The sequence below is a fragment of the Drosophila subobscura genome, chromosome J (assembly GCF_008121235.1).
Source record: "Drosophila subobscura isolate 14011-0131.10 chromosome J, UCBerk_Dsub_1.0, whole genome shotgun sequence".
Classification (NCBI taxonomy): Eukaryota; Metazoa; Arthropoda; class Insecta; order Diptera; family Drosophilidae; genus Drosophila; species Drosophila subobscura.
This window is the reverse complement of record NC_048532.1, coordinates 12,236,338-12,254,550: the sequence shown is the minus strand read 5'-3', so window position 1 is coordinate 12,254,550 and position 18,213 is coordinate 12,236,338. Positions and strand designations below refer to the sequence as shown.

The following is an 18,213-nucleotide window of genomic DNA, read 5'->3' as shown; positions in this document are numbered from 1 at the left end:
CAATACCTTAAACGATCAAGCTGAACTATGTATTGTACTATATCTAATAATACGAGTCGACTATATATCAAACATGCGTACGAGTACACAACAAACAGAACAACAAAACAACAGAACATGTAAGCAATAAATCCAATCCCCTCTATTTATTTAGTATCACACGAGAACACTAAAGAAATTCGCTTATTATCGTAAAACCACACAGAAATTGCATAATTTATACGATTACCTAAAAATATATATATATTTATGTGAATAAACTGTAACTAATTCTCAAGGCAAACACTGAAATGAGTTGCTCCATCCCGTATCACTAGCCTTGATCGGTTCCAGAAAAGTCCCTCATAATGTTTTAGTCATGAGCATGGAATGCTGGAATAGCTCTGTTGATAAGCTACAAGCCATAGGAACCAGGAAATAGACAAAAAGAGAATGATTACTATCTAATCTTTTGCTCTAGAAATTCCAGTAAAAGTGAACATTGTTTTTCTATTGTGTTCTGCACTCTGTTTAAATATAATCAACCGTTAAAAAGTCGTCTGTGACATCATCGTGGCCAAAACAGCTGATGATGAGAGAGAGAGAATTCATTGCTCTCTAAGCTCATACTTGAGACGCAAAAATGAGCTGGAGAGCCGCATGGGCTGTGGTGGAAAGGTACAGACAACAGGTAAAAACAGCCAAGCTTATTGGCAAAGCTCATACAAACCTCACTTCGTGGCATGATAGTGTATATTTTACCGTGCATGCGTTTCAAATTCTGAGCCACTGTGCCTGCTGTCCATACCCTATTTCTCATCAGCTTTTAAAAGCATTTTGAATTTCAATTGTAATAACAACCAATACGCTCTGAAACTTTGTTGAACGCGGTCGTGCCTTTCCGTATTTCGTCTTAACGTTCCGTTTACCGTGATATCCAATCCATTTGGCCTTTTGAGTGGACAGTGCATCGTAGCGTTGTTGTGCATACCGAATAGCGATATAACCCAACCTCCATTTCGACCAGCATTTTAAGCCAGGCTCCCTGCAAACCCGCAAACCCGTTTCACCAGCAGCAACATGTCGTCCAACCGTGCACCCAAGTCTGGTTTTGCCGCCGAGGCCCAACGCAAAGTAAGTAAAGTACTTCAACAAAAACAGTAGAGTAAACAAATTGCCGAAAAACTGTAACTGGGGCTCTGCTTGCCATAAGTGGGATGGGGTGTTTGTGACTTTGGAGGCTTTCTGGCTGCTCTGCTGCATTGACTTTATTTGGCGATTCGGCGACGTGTTTTATCTGCCTCGCGCCAAAAGCCAGCAAAATTAACTAAAAATGGAATTTCGTCTAACAAGGAATGACCTCATTCTGTTGATAAGTAAGCTTGGGGTATGTACATACATAAGTATATGTATATGTACACAATGTATGCGAGAAATGAAGCTCCGTCTTGTACATGGGTGCTCGTACGCGCAAGCGTACGCTTGTGTGTGTGATGCACGCGTAATTTATGATGATTTTGCCTTCTAAAACAGCTTTCAAGTGCGGGAATTATTTCATTTGAATGCCATCACCCCCGCCACCCATTGTAAGATGTTTTACGAGCCAGTTCCAGGGAAATTATGTATTGCATTCATAATGAATGATTCTCTAATATAATTGTAGTTCGTAGTTGGAAGATTGGAAGATAGATCCCTGCTCTACAGTTCTGTTCAGTAGTTTGGCAGTCAGTTCCGTCCCCTTTCTTGACTAAATTGACAACATTAGTTCCGCCTATTTACAGCACTTTGTATTACATGCACAGACACACACCCAACCCTCTGACGAATGCACTTTTCGACTGGAATGTGGGGTACATTTTCGTAGTACCCTTCGACAGTTACGCAATTCAAGCCGCGGGGCACAGGGCGCCCAAGCCAGAGTGAAATTGTATATGTCAACCGGTAAAGGGGATTAAGTGCAGTCCGACAGCAACATCAACAAAAAGACAACCATAGTTACATTTCACAAAAAAACACAAAAACTAAATGGGTACAAAATGCTGTGGCTTTTGACAGTCGATGGTTTAAATACCCTTCTGGAAATATACCAAGATTCAACAGGTTTGCTAGCCCCTTGGGTTCCTACATTCACTGCAAAGAGAAAACCTTTAGTGGGAGAGAATAGGATATAGAAAGAGGGACATATTCGAAAATGCAGAGTATAGGGAGTGTAGATTATACACTCTATCTGCCTGGCATGCAGGCCAGCTGTCGTCGTCTCAGCTTCAAATCGCGATCAAATGGCGGCCGGCTCGGTTCTCCAATCCACAGGAGCTGGAGGCGATGATGTCATCCTCAAACAGACAGCTGGCGGCAACGGCAATCGGCGTCGCTGTCCGTCTCCGGCCTCGTTTCGACTTGGATCGTATTGTGCTTTGAAGTAACTCCTCGAAATGGAGAGTCGAAGTCGAAGACGTTGAATGCGTTGCCGGTATCTGTCTGTTGGGCAGCAGGGGGGAAAAGCGATAGGAACACCTTTCCATGAACGCCATTGAAAACACCAACACCCAGACACATGTGTCGGGTTGGTCGTCGAGCACTTAAAGAGTATGTGGCATGAACAAACAACAGTAAGAAAACAAAAACTATACATATATGAAGGAAGGTATACAGCTGTATCTGTAGCTGTGTGTATCGTATATTTTTCTGGCATTCTCAAATTTCGGGCAAGGCATGGATGGGTTCTGCTGCAGCCCTTCGACTGTCATTGGGAGAACAGAACTGAAGAGAAGAGAACAGAGCCCTTGCAACCCTTCCCAGAATTGCGTTAATTAGTCGTTTTCTTGTTAACCATTTCCCCCTCTGCTTTCGCTGGTACTGATGTTTTCCAGCCATTGAAACATTAGCCACGTACTAATCACCTGGGCCGCATTTGGCAGCCAAGAATCCGATTTTGTATCCCAGTCCCCCAACACATTTGTACATCCGCCGCACGCAACATATCCATGTTCAGGTCTCTTCTATCGGTATCAGTAAATGGAACTTGTCGGTGGGGCCTCACCGCTCTTTAACAGTTGGCCCACATACACGTATGTACTTGTACTCGTAGCAGGCAGACACCGTCATTTTCAGATAAGCCATAAACAGTAGGTAGAGTAGAGGGAGTCAACAACAGTGTTTTTTATCATAAATCAAATGTTGTTTGGATTTCCGGTGAAACTCCACCAAATAAAAGACAACCCCTCAAATCCCCTCAACAACATAATAAAAATAATAAAAAGAGTTCTCTTTATGGCTCTCGCACTCGAATTTGGCTTAAAACTTGAGAGTCCACATTTACACAAAAAAAAGCATATCGTATAATTGACCTCGTTACATTTTGGGATTTTCGTTTATGTTTTCACAGTCGAAATTACGTTTATTCACTACTCGAGTAGTATCTGTTTCTCCCCAGATATTGGTCAGTCAGCAATTGTCATGGATCACATGACACATCGCGAAAGAAAGGGAAATGAAACGAAATCGGAATCGGGTGAATAATCGCCAGATCTGTCATTTGGTCGATACAAAATGTTTTCGAATTTCGCAGCTTACGTAATGGCAGAGTAGAGTGTGCCCCGAGTATGTGTTTGTCTAGTGATGCGTCAAACTCTGAGTGATTCCCTGAGTGATTTAGACGGGGCATACACACATTTAGCTATAATCTTCGTCATCTTTGTTAAAATATTGCCAAAGTTCAAATTGATGGGTCCGCTGCTAAGGCAAAGCAAAGCCATCGGATCCAAAGCCAAAGCCAAAGCTATGACATCATCGACTCGACTCGACTCGACTCAACGATCGCTGGCTTCAAAAAGCCATCAGCCCGGCCAGGCCAGGCCAGGCATTACGTGCCCCTGCCTCTCATATCCTACAATGGATTATTATGCAATGATCATCAGTCTTCCGACTGGATCTCCATCTCCTCATGTTTTTTTAGTTTCATTTTTGATTTTTAGGCGGCGGGTAGAAAATGTGCAGACATTTGTTTCTGTTTGCAGAGCGGAAACTTCCGTCAGAGTTGGGTTTATGAAGTCAGAACCCTGGAATAGAATATTTAGCAGAGGGAAAGAAAGATATTCACTCACTGTCTGAATCATGCATACGCGTACGAGAGTAGTTTCTCCCCAAAGTATTTTCACTCTTCAAGTAACGTAGGTGTGGGATGGGAAGCATATTGCGTTGGCAGTAAGACAGGTTTAATTTAGCTCTTTTTTTTGTTTTTTTCGATGGAGAGTTTTTGCTGGCCCACAGTTTTTATTTTATTTTATTTTGGAAAGTAAGCGTGAATATGCGGGAAGCCAGAAGACAAGAGGCCCTTCCATTTTAATTTAACTAAAAGCCAGACCCAGACCCTGGCCTGGCCCAGACCCAGACCCGGGTCGCCTTGAAGGGTCACTAATTCGCATTGCGTGTGGAATGCCATCCACCCAGAACGTACTTGAACAGGGGCTGCGCCTCTGTACGCTTCCTCTTCCCACAGAAAATAGCTACACACATCATAAGCATGAGAATTAATTAGGTTCTTGTGAGCATTTCATTGTCACGCTGTTGGGTAATTGTCCGTAATCGTGGTTAATTCATCAAAACTGACCCATAGACCCAAAAACAAAACAGAGGCTCCATCCATAGTCAGGTCAGTTGGGTTACTTTTGGGCCAATAACATAGACAGAATGTTGCCTCTCCGGCTGTACCGCTATCAGCTGATGCCGAGTTCCAACGGAAAACGTTGACAAACACAAAACTTGAAGTTTCAGTTTCTAATTATTTTGCAATCTCTGGAAGACCCTGGAATGCCCCTAACATACGATAAGGCAGCACGTTCTGGCCAGCTGTACATATGTTTCTACTCGTATACTTCTACCCCGTACAATACACAGCCATCATTCCTTATACAGTATATATTATTTGCTGTACTTTTGTGCCGGCATTCGATTGTCGTTGAATTTCGAGACGACCTCATGTATGTAGATGGCAAAACTAAACAAAAAAATAATAAAACAAATGAAATGCTGGCTCCGAGCTCCGATTGCTGCTGCTGACTCATTAAAACAGCGCTCAAAATATGTGTAAAAAAGGAAAACAACAATAGTCGTAACTTAGTGGAAAGCAGAAATAATTTTGCTATTCTCCAAGCATTTTTCGGCTTTGGGATCGATTGTGTTGGGACCACCAACTGTCGAAAACGTGTAAGAAATGTTCGGCATTCATTAGGTTCTTAACGGCTTTTTATTTATGATTATCTTTGGAGAGAGAGAGGCAGGCCAGGCCGTAGAATCTCATCTACATATTTATGCCTAATCGAAATTTATTCATCTGCCTGGAGGGTGTCAATTTATCTGCCATCAACATAATAATCATCATCGGCGATCGGCGATCGCTGGACTTCCAGAGTTATGATCATCTTGTGTCTGGGGCCAGATTCTTGCATGAGAATGTCAATCAAAATCATTTTTATTAATTGTCTCACGCTTCTCGAGACTTTTCTCTGTTTCCATCTGCCCCCCAATGATGGATGATTTCTGTTATTTGGTTCCATTTCATGTGGCTTTGTTTTCGGTATAAGATAAGTGCTGGGCTGGCAACGGGATCTAATGAGCTGACCTCTGCTGTTGGACCGTTATTCCAATTTGCGAAACAGTGGGAAGGAACTACTGCCATTAGATTGCAATTATCGATAACCCACTGTGATGGCCGTTTAATAATTGAAAGAGAAATCCGTCAGTCAGCAACTCTTCTGATAGAGTCATTTTTAAATGATTTGCATATGTGGATTCTGTGGTTAAGCCACTGGGATTCTGCTTCTGCATATCTTAATCATGGATCAGTCGTTAATAAAGCTCGTAAAATTGGATGTTTGTCAATTGACTGCTGCGACTACCGTTGTGAAAGGGAGAGGGAAAGATTGAGGGACATGTATATAGAGAGATACAGAAAGAGTTATGTAGTACAGTGCATTCACCTTTATTAAGTACACAAATCCAGGGAAAGCCTCTGCGATTCGCTTCATTATTACAATCTCCAGCCCCCCTTCTATAACGCAGGCCATTTATGGGCTTGCTTGCATTTCCCAGAGGGGTGCGATAAGGAGTGGAGATTGTAGCTCTAGATTGATGGAGAGTGGTGGCAAGCCACAATACAACTCAATTGGCGACAATCGTTCCATTTGTTTTCTGAGATCATTCATTTTAATAGACTCGCCCGTCACAACCAAATCACACATTCTAGTGGAAGTAAAGTACATTTGTCCATATATTTTCTACGAGTACAAGTATACACTCAATGTGTCTGTATGTACTGCTCTGTTCACTCTGATAAAAATGTGCTGCTAATCAGAAATCTGTTAGCGACAGGCACTACAGTTTAATCAAATAAAACTAATAATAATAACGAGTGGGTGGCCTGCCAAGTGATACGATGACCTAAAGTTTGTTAAACATTTTGATTCCGATTGCGATTTGGATTTAGATTTTTATTGGCTGAAGCTAAATAGTAACACGACACGCAACGTTTTTGCGGTTTGTGTGCGTTGGGGATTTTGGTTTATGTTTTTGTTTTTGTTTTTGCGGTTGGAAATGGAGTGATTCAAAAGTGTTGGCAGCTTTGAATGGGGGCCAGATGCTCAACAAGTGGTGGCTCTATGGCCAAAATCGGTGCGAAGGACGCCCAAGCAGCCGGCAAAATTAAGGCCGAATATGGTCAAGACACTCGGATAAAACAGGCTCCGCTCCCAGTCAAAGCTATCGATCAGCATTGGCAAATATGGTTGTATCTCTATACTATGAATACTACCTATACTGTATATTGCTTTGAGAACATGCGAACGTGACTGACTTTTATTATTTGAGCAAGGTAGCACTCCCCATTCAATTGGGAGTGGCAACCAAGAGAGAGATACATACTCGACAGAGAAAAAGACAAAGAGAGAGAGAGAGTGTAGGCGAAATGCAATCTTATCCTTATCGGAACTTGAAATATAACCGGCGAATTGTCACGAGTGCCAGACAGGGAAAGGTGAATGTTTATAACCAATTAATGATAGCTCTCTTATCACCGATATTGCCCGAGATACTAGCAGGGGAAATAACCCAACCGCTGGGTAAGAGATATTGTCAGGGTCTGAACATGATTTGAGTCGCCGATTGGGTGCGCCAGTCGAGAAAGTCCCGCTGAAAGAGAGGGATTAGCAGCCATGTACCAGTCCAAGGTACTCTTGTCTTTAAATAGTTTCATATATCCAATCTAATCAAACACTCCCGCGTTTTTCCTGATTGCAGATAAACTCAAAGTACAGCGAGGAGCTGGCCCAGGAATCCCTGGAGTGGATCAAGTCGGTGACCGCTGAGCCCATCAACACATCCGGCGACACGGACAACTTCTTCGAAGTGCTCAAGGATGGCGTGATTCTGTGCAAACTGGCCAATGCCCTGCAGCCGGGATCCATCAAGAAGGTGAACGAGAGCAAAATGGCTTTCAAGTGCATGGAGAACATCTCGGCCTTCTTGGAGTGTGCCAAGAACTTTGGCGTCCCCACCCAGGAGACCTTCCAGAGCGTTGATCTCTGGGAGCGCCAGAATCTGAACTCTGTGGTTATCTGCCTGCAGTCGCTGGGTCGCAAGGTGAGTGCAACCATTGCTAAAAATATTCACAAGATAATTCTGATGAAAATATCCTTATCTGCCGTAGGCCTCGAACTTCAACAAGCCCTCGATTGGACCCAAGGAGGCAGACAAGAATGTGCGCAACTTCAGCGACGAGCAGCTGCGTGCCGGCCAGAATGTCATCTCACTGCAGTATGGATCCAACAAGGGCGCCACCCAGTCGGGCATCAACTTTGGCAACACCAGGCACATGTAGATCAGCGACAGCATCAGTCTACCACTTCACGTCACTCATCTCCAGTCTCAGACATTCCGCAATAAAGCCAAAACCAAAAGCCAACATCTTCCGCTGCGGCTACCTTCCGTAGTTTTGGCACTTAATCCTCCTTGATTTGGGTCTAGTTCAGGTTTAATTATGACATTTTGAGAGCAGAACACGATGAAATATGTAGAGAGCAGCGCGAAAGCAGCAACGATTATATATTTATGATACCAATTTGTATTTGTATTCCAATTGTAGCAGGCGAATGCTGTTATGTTATAAAAAACTACATTTATTTTAATATTATTACTCGTAAGTACTCACGGATTTCTTAGAATGACTTATTATATTTTCAACATTTGCATTCCGCATTCCTGGCACTCCACTCGATCATCTTATTCCTTTGGTAATATCGTTCTTAAGTCTCCCCCACACCACCACTGCACTCGGTTTGTGTGCCATCGAAGGACAATTTGAAATTGTCCCAATGCAAAGAGAGATGCAGGATATGATGAAAGTGTCTTTTATCTCGTAGAGTAACGATTACAATGCTAACAATGTTGTTTCAAACTAACCACCTGAGAATATCAATCAACCTGAGCATTTAATTAAATGTATTTACAGACAGAGTATATATGTATATCTATGTATTACACACTTATAAATGATCTATTTTGAATAATATCCCCTGTTGAAAATAAATAGTTATTCTTTTCACAGAAATCGACTAAGGAATGTTTTAATTTGTGGCTTTTATAAATAAAAAATGGGTTGCATACTTTTGGGATGGTTTATGTTATTGATAATGGCATACTTTCAGGCTGAAGATATATTAGTTTTTTAGCCTGGTTGGGATTATATTTAAAAACCACATTAAAATGGCATTATCCTTAATGTCCTTGCATCCGAAAGGATTGAAAACGGTAAAGGACATTCGCCTGCTCACGAGGAGGTATGGCATGTCCTGATCCGACAGGATACAGCCAAGCTATGGCGTTATAGGGATTACATTTAAAAACATCCTTTAAATGGAAGTATCCTTAGGGTCCTTGCATCAGTAAGGATTGAAAACGATAAAGGACATTCGCGTGATCACGAGGAGGTGTGGCATGTCCTGATCGGCCCACAAATGAAGGAGAAAACAACAAAACAAAAATGTTTGCTGTGTGCTGTGTGTTTGTTGTGCAACAAAAAACTTTTCAAATTGCTTCGCTCAAATGGCAATTTTCGGACTGAGTACTAGGCGAACATAAATCAGCAGAAGGTAGCTGGTTTTATGTTTTCCACCGTGTCAAGAGCTAGTTGCTATGAAACTCGGCGGTTTTTTTTGAATCTCAAGTCATTAAAGGTAAGCACCAAATCGTAGTTCCACAGGACATTTTTGGTTGTTGTTTTCTCCTTAATTTGTGGGTCGATCAGGACATGCCACACCTCCTCGTGATCAGGCGAATGTCCTCTATCGTTTTGAATCCTTTCGGATGTAAGGACTTTAAGGATAATGGCATTTTAAGGATGTTTTTAAATGTAATCCCTATAACGCCATCGCTTGGCTGTATCCTGTCGGATCAGGACATGCCTTACCTCCTCGTGATCGGGACAATGTCCCGGACCTCTTGCAATCACTTCGGATGAAAGGATATTAAGGAGAATGGATATTTAAGGATGTTTTTTAACTAAAATCTTTGCACCGCTATAACTCGGCCGTGTCCTGTCGGATCAGGACATGCCACGTCGCTTTTCGAGCGGAAGAGTCTTCTCTATCCTTTAAACCCATCAAGGACCTCAAGGACTGCAGGATATCGCTGTTGTACGCATTTTTGTAAAAGCGTTATTTTCAGCTTGAAAGTATGCCACACTTAAGCGAATCAAAGCGGCCCCCAAAAGATACTTCACAAATGTGATAAAAGTATTGAGCGGCGTGCTACACCTCTTATTGCTATACAAAACTGGGTTTATTTCATATATTTACAAAATTGGCGGATGCATGTGTTTTGCTAATCTTAACCTAGTCCGACGTGCTCTCACTCTCAGATTGGAAATCGGCTACTTCGATGGAGAATTTGCAATCCTGATCGCATCCCAAAGTCCTCAGTCGATCATACTTGCCTTCCTCGATCTTCTGTGAGAAGGTTGTTCTGACGTGGCATTCACTCTCCATCGGCCATCTGCGTATTGTAGAGCTGCCAGAGATCACTACATTTTTCAAACTGCAGCTGTACCTGCTCTGCAAATCCACGGCGTTCTTTCATAACAAAGACGTCCAGGAGATGCAGGATACGATATTTTTTCATAATGCTGACAGACTCTCACTGGCCAACTGTGTAAAAAGAAAACACACAAGATTGGTAATCAATTATATCGATGCGTACCGCTGATATACTCACACTCTCTCCGTGTAGGATGTGCCTCAATGTTAGCCTCCCCCTCATCTGGTACATAATTGTCCCAAATCTCGCCATATTTATCATTTTCGCTCTCCTCCTCGGACTCTTTGAACTGCACATTGGTGCCATGCTGCAACTCATTGCTGGTGGTGGCTTTTTGTGCGTTTATGGCATAGCTGCCAAAATCTGTGATCCCTAGCCCGGATGGACCAGCAATGTAAATCTTTCTTCTGTTACCGAGACCCACAGTTCATGAGATGCTTCTGTCAATCAGACTGCGTGCCTTCCCACTTTTCCACGGCCTAATATCTGTTCCGTATCATTCGTGTTCCAACTGCAATCGCTTCAGATGTGCCTCGAGCGTCAAAATGCGGGGTATTGAATCTGGGACAGACGATATTCGTTAGGCATCAAAGCTGATTGGCGCTGGTTGAGTGAGATGAAGCTTACTTGGGTGCTATCTAATTGGACACAGTCAGATTGTTGTGCAGTTGGAGCCAGAGTGCGCCGGTAACCGATCCACGTGCTTTCCCATCAGGGATCAGACCTCGCCAGTCACAAGCTGGACTCTATTGTTCGTACATCAGCTTGCAGCCCAAGATTAGGTATCTAAAAACAAAACAAACATAGATTAAATTGGAAAATGATCATCAAAACAAGGAAGCAGACCTTATGGAGGTCCGAGTTTGGTACAAACTGCAGCGTACTCGCACCGCAATTGATATGCTGAGGTATCCGTCATGACTGTTTATCGTTTTACTTTTGGTTTTTGATACCTTTTTATCCTTTTTGTTATGGTTTTTACAATAAATTTAAAGTTTTGAGAAATATGGCGCATGTTCTTATTGCAGTGTGACCGCAGTTTTATCGATCAAATATACCACTGACCCTCAAAAGTATACCGAATAATACCTTTATCAGAGTCAAAATATACCGCAAATATTCCGATGGAATTCATATTCCCCGATTCTGACATTCTCTTTAATATTATAAGCAAGATAAGACTCCCAACATTGAACTTTTAATTTCATAAGAAAGAAGAATCAATTTTCTAGAAGATTGGCTGTTTCAAAAGACTCGCTTTTGTTATTTTAGTTGTTTTTCCAGTAAAATTGTGAAACGCCGTAGTTTTTTCTGCGCCGATAACTAGTGCTGCAAAACGATCAAGGGAACTATCGATACTAATATATCGAGTATGTTAATGATGTCTGACAAAAACTCGGTGTTATGGGTTATATTCAAATTAGAAGGCGCCAGGTGGCTGCAGTGCAACGAACATAATTGAACCATTTAATGTCCGATGGGAGATTTGTTAGGTGTCAGGCGGAATTAGGGCTTGGTTTATCTGATCGAAAATTAGTTGGGTGACGGCCTTTTGATATACTTAAGTTCTATAACCTAAAGGAGTATAGAATTCATAATATAAATAAATATAAAATGAAAGCATTTACTAATGGGGTGATGGTCTTCTGTGAGAAGAATGTTGTTTTGACGCGGCATTCACTCACCAGGTAGATCACATAGTTGGCTCAATGTTGGCGAATCGGACCCCATCGGCCATCTGTGTATTGTAGAGCTGCCAGAGACCACTTTATTCCTCAAACTCCAGCTCTATGATGCCGGAAACGGTTTCGATTTTCTGAAAAACACCAAACGGTTAAAGATAGCTGCTGGCAGAATCAATATACACCTTACCTCCTCAGCATCGCTCGACAATATATGTGGACACTGAAGTGCGGCAGTTATTGCAAGTATGATTCCTTGCTCATGCCCTGAGTGACCATCTGGGCCTGATATATGCAGACACAGCCGACGAAAGCCCTCCATCAAGCATTAAATAGCCACAAAGGCCTGCGTCAGACGAATGGCCATGCCCAATAACTGCTTCATACAGCTCAACCTGCGAATAGCCAACGATGGGATGCAGCTCATCGTTGTCGTCAAAGATCTTGAGTGCCGGGACATGCACATCCCCAAAGGCCTTGCGTAGCTTGTTATAGGAACTCTCGGGCAGTTGGCAGCGTTTATTCGCCATTAAATAAATGAGTGCCATAGGTCAAGGCCAGCTCATCAAGCTCCATCACCCTTCCCCGCTACCGCAGGGTTTTTGCGTGTAATGTGTGGCGTATCCCTACACATAGGCTGACCTGCTCTGCAAATCCACGGCGTTCTTTCATAACAAAGATGTCCAGGAGATGCAGGATACGATATTTTTTCATAATGCTGACAGACTCTCACTGGCCAACTGTGTAAAAAGAAAACACACAAGATTGGTAATCAATTATATCGATGCGTACCGCTGATATACTCACACTCTCTCCGTGTAGGATGTGCCTCAATGTTAGCCTCCCCTCATCAGGTACATAATTGTCCCAAATCTCGCCATATTTATCATTATAGCTCTCCTCCTCGGACTCTTTGAACTGCACATTGGTGCCATGCTGCAACTCATTGCTGGTGGTGGCTTTTTGTGCGTTTATGGCATAGCTGCCAAAATCTGTGATCCCTAGCCCGGATGGACCAGCAATGTAAATCTTTCTTCTGTTACCGAGACCCACAGTTCATGAGATGCTTCTGTCAATCAGACTGCGTGCCTTCCCACTTTTCCACGGCCTAATATCTGTTCCGTATCATTCGTGTTCCAACTGCAATCGCTTCAGATGTGCCTCGAGCGTCAAAATGCGGGGTATTGAATCTGGGACAGACGATATTCGTTAGGCATCAAAGCTGATTGGCGCTGGTTGAGTGAGATGAAGCTTACTTGGGTGCTATCTAATTGGACACAGTCAGATTGTTGTGCAGTTGGAGCCAGAGTGCGCCGGTAACCGATCCACGTGCTTTCCCATCAGGGATCAGACCTCGCCAGTCACAAGCTGGACTCTATTGTTCGTACATCAGCTTGCAGCCCAAGATTAGGTATCTAAAAACCAAACAAAAATAGATTAAATTGGAAAATGATCATCAAAACATGGAAGCAGACCTTATGGAGGTCCGAGTTTGGTACAAACTGCAGCGTACTCGTACCGCAATTGATATGCTGAGGTATCCGTCATGACTGTTTATCGTTTTACTTTTGTTTTTGATACCTTTTTATCCTTTTTGTTATGGTTTTACAATAAATTTAAAGTTTTGAGAAATATGGCGCATGTTCTTATTGCAGTGTGACCGCAGTTTTATCGATCAAATATACCACTGACCCTCAAAAGTATACCGAATAATACCTTTATCAGAGTCAAAATATTCCGATGGAATTCATATTCCCCGATTCTGATATTCTCTTCAATATTATAGGCAAGATAAGACTCCCAACATTGAACTTTTAATTTCATAAGAAAGAAGAATCGATTTTCTAGAAGATTGGCTGTTTCAAAGGACTCGCTTTTGTTATTTTAGTTGTTTTTCCAGTAAAATTGTGAAACGCCGTAGTTTCTGCTGCGCCGATAACTAGTGTTGCAAAACGATCAAGGGAACTATCGATACTAATATATCGAGTATGTTATTGATGTCTGACAAAAACTCGGTGTTATGGGTTATATTCAAATTATAAGGCGCCAGGTGGCTGCAGTGCAACGAACATAATTGAACCATTTATTGTCCGATAGGAGATTTGTTAGGAGTCAGGCGGTATTGGGGCTTGGTTTATCTGATCGAAAATTAGTTGGGTGACGGCCTTTTGATATACTTAAGGTCTATATCCTAAAGCAGTATAGAATTCATAATATAAATAAATATTATAAAATGAAAGCATTTACATGTACTAATGTAAGTACATATTTATCAGATGGGTGATGCGATCAGAAAGTTGTGATGGAACCTGGGACCTAATACCAATGCTATAAGAAAGGAGTTTAAATGAGTGTTTATCTTAACAATAGGCACAAGACATGGTGCTGAGCGTTAAAAAACTGTTAACAAGAAATTAAATTAACAGTTCCCGCCGGCAAGCAGTTAACATTTCAGATTATACCGGCTAACAGAGTCACTTAACAGTTTGTTAAGTCACTGGTATCAAGCAGCTCAGTTCATCTAACAGGAAACTGCTCGTAAGCAGTTCTCGAGTTCGTGAGGGAGCAGAATTATCTCAATAGATACACAAATCAGACTATCATATTGATTACATTAATATATCGTTAAATATTCCTCATCAAACATGAACAGTTCAGTTGCATGCGGTATAGTTGCAGGGTAGAACTGCTCTGCTGCTCGAACATAGAAGCTGCCCAAAAAAAACTTCGACATAGTTCTACTATTGGTGTGGAATCTGCTCTAAAGATCTACGATTACCGGGCATGCACGATTCATATATGCGTTTCTGATAACTACGAGTGTGGGGCTGAGCAATCGATGACCCCAACAGCGGTGCCCGCAAGACTTTTCCTTTGTTCACTCGAAACTTATCAGCTCGGGACTCTGATAGAGCCATTGTTTACAAATCGTCGCGGCTCAGTGCTTGATTCATTCAGAAATAAGGGGGCCGCCCCCAGTTTCAGGTGATAGCAGCCCCAAAGAGGCTGGGTAGAGCATCGCCTCAGCAGTTGGAGCTGCTCAGATGATCGCACAGTCTGAGCTGAGAACGCGTAGCGCCAAGTCGTCGTAGTTGTCGCCGTCTTCGTCGTTTATTAATAATTGATAATAGCCGTGCATCTAGTATAGGGAGCCAGAGCACAAGCGAGAGCACAAGCCACAGCCACAGCCACAGCCAGAGCACAGTATTTGTTTATATTTCCACACATTCGTATAAATAATTATGAAATCAGAGGCATTGCACAAGCTGCTGCTGGCATTCTGTGCGCTGCTGATTGCCTGCGCGTGGAGCCAGCCATGTAAGTTGAAGTCTACTCGTGCACGGGTCCCACGACAATCCTTATCCCTTACAACAAAGCCTGCTTCCAGTGGCAACGCCCCAGCAGTTGGAGCAGCAGCAACAACAGCCGGAGCCACAGCCACAGACAGATCGCCAACTCCTGCTCATCGAGAACAATGTGAAAGCGGAGGATGCACAGAACTACCAGATCACGATACCGAGGAAGGCCAAGGCGGGGGAACCCTGTCTAACCATCACCTGGAAGACCAACCCGGATGGCAGCGGACCAGACTATCCGCGAATCTACATGGCTGACGGCTACTTCAGGATAGTGCCACCCTCAATGCCCACAGAGCAACCGCAATAAACGGATAGATTCTGTCGGAATTATTTCTGAATATGTTCTTGTCTGCGGGAGATCTTCTATACCTTTCTGAGCTGTACCTAGAACTCACTGAGAGGTCTAGGAATTCCATCACACAAATCCCATGGAGACGGACAGGCTGCACAAAAACGCCCTCTATGCATATTTTTTTTGATTCGACAGCATAATTGTACACTGACCCATTGCGCTTGTGGGGGAGAAGTTGGACAATTTGCTCCTTTTTTAGCGCCTGTGTGTGGCAACACCCAGTCTGGACACTGGACTCTGCAAGGGTGCCATGACAGCACTGGAATGGAGTCAGGAGTGGGATGTGGGCATGTGGAGTTAGAGTCCAGACAGTAGAAGCTCCAACTCCAGTGAAATTTGCCAACTGTCTGACTCTCCCCTGTCTGCTTGTGTCTGTGTGTCTGCAAGGGACAGACACAGCGACAGACACCAAGAGAGAGAGATAGAGAGTGAGAGAGAGCTAACAGAAACTCCAACTCTGTGCAGGGCTGCACTTTTCGGGATGCCGCCTGCAAAAGTTTCGCTTTTTTCCATGCCCAGACTTTCGCTGCAGTTTTCGTTTCAGAGCGAAACCCGAGCAGTAGAAAACCCCGAAAAAAATGTGGCGTGGGAGTGTGTTAGTAAGGCTAATTGACTTGCCACAACTCGGGATCGGGTCCATGTCTATGCTGATATAAATGCATCATTAAACATGTGACAGCACAAGCCAATACACCATAAATGCATTTGACGACTTCTCTGAAGTGCTATTTAGGGTTCCATCTAAGAAAGATTTGCCTTTTTTCGAGCCGAGTCATTTCGTTTTCTTTGACAGCTGTCAAAAGCTGAAGGGGCAAAACTCAATCCAAATTTGTGGCGTGAAATAAATATTGAATCTGGATCAAGTGTGTGTATTAATAATGCTGTGGATATTGTCTGCCTGCTTTTTCATTTGCTTCATCTTTCTGATTCTGTACTTGATGTGCCTCTGCATTGTGATATTTGTTTCCATTGTATTCGGCTATGAGATTGAAAATTAAAGTTATCAATAAGTCCAGAAGGTAAGTTGACAGCCAAATGCAAACATCTTTGATTGGGGAACCCATTGGGTTCCTCATTTTATCATTCTCTGCAATAATGTTTGGTGCTCTTTTATCCACTTTTGTAAAGTTTTCTTCACTTCCCACTCACTGTACTGCAGTTCCAGCCAAAAGGGAAATCATAAACCAAATCAAATGGATCTCTGTCTAGAATGCCATTCATTTTCCGTTTACCCAAACAGCAACGAGAGCAACCCCAGACAGTTCAGTTTCAGCTCTAGTTCTCCCAGAAACACAACCAAAACCAAACCCCTCGTAAAAGTTGACACAAGTTTTATGCATTACCTTTGTCTACATCTTTGCAGAGCTTCAGTTAACGGCGATGTGGACACGAGGGGTAGTGGCTCAGACAACAGTCTATGGATTGAGTCGCTCCCTTTCGTTTTGGGTGGTTGTTGCTTATACCAATCGCATAGATATGGTGTTGCTATCGTTATGCCAGACACCACTGGAGCACAAGGGTATTAATATCATAAAGAAGAGTGTCCAATGTAAACTTTCCCCTACCCAGTCCTCCTGTTTTTAAGATCCTTCTTAGCTTAATTAAAATGTACCAAATATATCAATTATCATCGATATCTTGTAGTCCAACTATCGTGTGTAGAGTTCCAATGTGTTTTATTTCCCACTTAAATGCATTTGACACTCTTCCTCCGCTTGGCTGTCTGTCTGTTGTCTGGATTTGTGGGTAGGGCAAGACAGTTAATGCTTTTTTGGATACTTCCCCACTTGCCCCACCAACCCTTAAACATTTTGTTGAATTTTTAATCAGCCTTTGGCCTCTGGCTTCCTTGATTTGATTGAATCGAATAAAATGTGCGAGCTTCACTCTCGCTCCACTTCCCCTTTTTGGCTGTGCGCTGGTCCACAAAATTTTAGAAAGTTCCAGGGCGGCTGCTGCTCTAACTCAAACTCCAGCCTCCTCCTGCTGCTGCTGCTGCTGCAGCCACCACCCCTTGGCTGGCTATCCCAATCCCTGCCTGGCAGCCTGGCTGCCTGAGTGCCCTCCTTCACCTCGGCGTTGTCTGCACTGCGTCACGTTCGCCGCATGCTGCCTGCCATTTTGGCTTTTCCTGCAGGAAGCTTGCATATATTTTACGTGCGCCATGTTGTTTTCACCTCTGTGTGTGTGTGTGTGTCTGTGAGACTGTATGTGTGTGTGTGTGTGTGTGCGCTTGTGTGCAGTGTCTGCTGTGTGCTGGTGCCCCAACTCTTCACTTTTATCGATTGAATTGTGTCTCAGGCTGTGAAATGCAGGTCATTGATCTGTTCGTGCCAGCTAAAAACGACGAAATGCTTTTTCGGTCTTTTTTTTTGTGTCTCCCTCTCTGTCTCTCTTTCTCTCTCTGCCCACCAAAGTGACGCCCCACCACATAAGGGGGCTGGGGGCAAGGATGGCACACTCTCTGTGTGTGTGCAGTGCAACTTCTGGTTCTGGCTGGACTTATTTTGGGACGCGGGAAGGAGACAACTTTTGGGTTTCCAGCAAACAGGATAATAAATCAGATTCCGATTTGATAAACGAATTTTATGTTGTGCTAATTTGGCGGGATTGGATTATAGGGGAACGTCTGAGAATCAAATAAAGGGCTTACGTGAGGGGCAAGGCTTATGATATTATTCGTATAGTTTATAGTTGTTTGATCTGAGAAGAGAATTGGAATGAGAATGAGAAGAAAATTGTATGGAACTAATGA

At 43.1% G+C, this 18,213-nt stretch overlaps 2 protein-coding genes and 2 long non-coding RNA genes across 13 annotated transcripts; 2 read left to right on the top strand and 2 right to left on the bottom strand.

Annotated features, from left to right (window-relative positions):
* The first annotated feature begins 830 nt into the window (after positions 1-830).
* On the top strand, positions 831-8,490 carry LOC117893167 (myophilin). 2 transcript variants are annotated; one of them, XM_034799644.1, is made up of 3 exons: positions 831-1,113; positions 7,273-7,614; positions 7,682-8,490. In XM_034799644.1, exons 1-3 carry the CDS (start codon positions 1,060-1,062, stop codon positions 7,850-7,852), a joined length of 567 nt encoding a protein of 188 aa, XP_034655535.1. In that variant the 5' UTR covers positions 831-1,059; the 3' UTR covers positions 7,853-8,490. The 2 variants fall into 2 exon arrangements, with proteins under 2 accessions (XP_034655535.1, XP_034655536.1); XM_034799645.1 differs by lacking the exon at positions 831-1,113 and adding an exon at positions 7,064-7,202.
* A 1,304-nt stretch (positions 8,491-9,794) lies between these two features.
* LOC117893171 lies at positions 9,795-12,599 on the bottom strand. 7 transcript variants are annotated; one of them, XR_004648785.1, is made up of 8 exons: positions 12,555-12,599; positions 11,938-12,487; positions 11,751-11,881; positions 10,956-11,640; positions 10,693-10,851; positions 10,243-10,626; positions 10,078-10,175; positions 9,795-10,023 (listed from the first exon to the last, which is right to left on the bottom strand). It is a non-coding gene; the product is annotated as an uncharacterized LOC117893171 (long non-coding RNA). The 7 variants fall into 7 exon arrangements; XR_004648787.1 differs by lacking the exon at positions 10,078-10,175 and having other exon boundaries at positions 9,795-10,038; XR_004648781.1 differs by having other exon boundaries at positions 9,796-10,175.
* Positions 12,600-13,406, bottom strand: LOC117893173. 3 transcript variants are annotated; one of them, XR_004648788.1, is made up of 3 exons: positions 13,223-13,406; positions 13,004-13,162; positions 12,600-12,937 (listed from the first exon to the last, which is right to left on the bottom strand). It is a non-coding gene; the product is annotated as an uncharacterized LOC117893173 (long non-coding RNA). The 3 variants fall into 3 exon arrangements; XR_004648789.1 differs by having other exon boundaries at positions 13,027-13,162; XR_004648790.1 differs by having other exon boundaries at positions 13,267-13,392.
* A 1,381-nt stretch (positions 13,407-14,787) lies between these two features.
* On the top strand, positions 14,788-15,427 carry LOC117893168. The gene is made up of 2 exons (XM_034799646.1): positions 14,788-15,065; positions 15,136-15,427. Exons 1-2 carry the CDS (start codon positions 14,990-14,992, stop codon positions 15,411-15,413), a joined length of 354 nt encoding a protein of 117 aa, XP_034655537.1. The 5' UTR covers positions 14,788-14,989; the 3' UTR covers positions 15,414-15,427.
* The last annotated feature ends 2,786 nt before the right edge of the window (positions 15,428-18,213 follow it).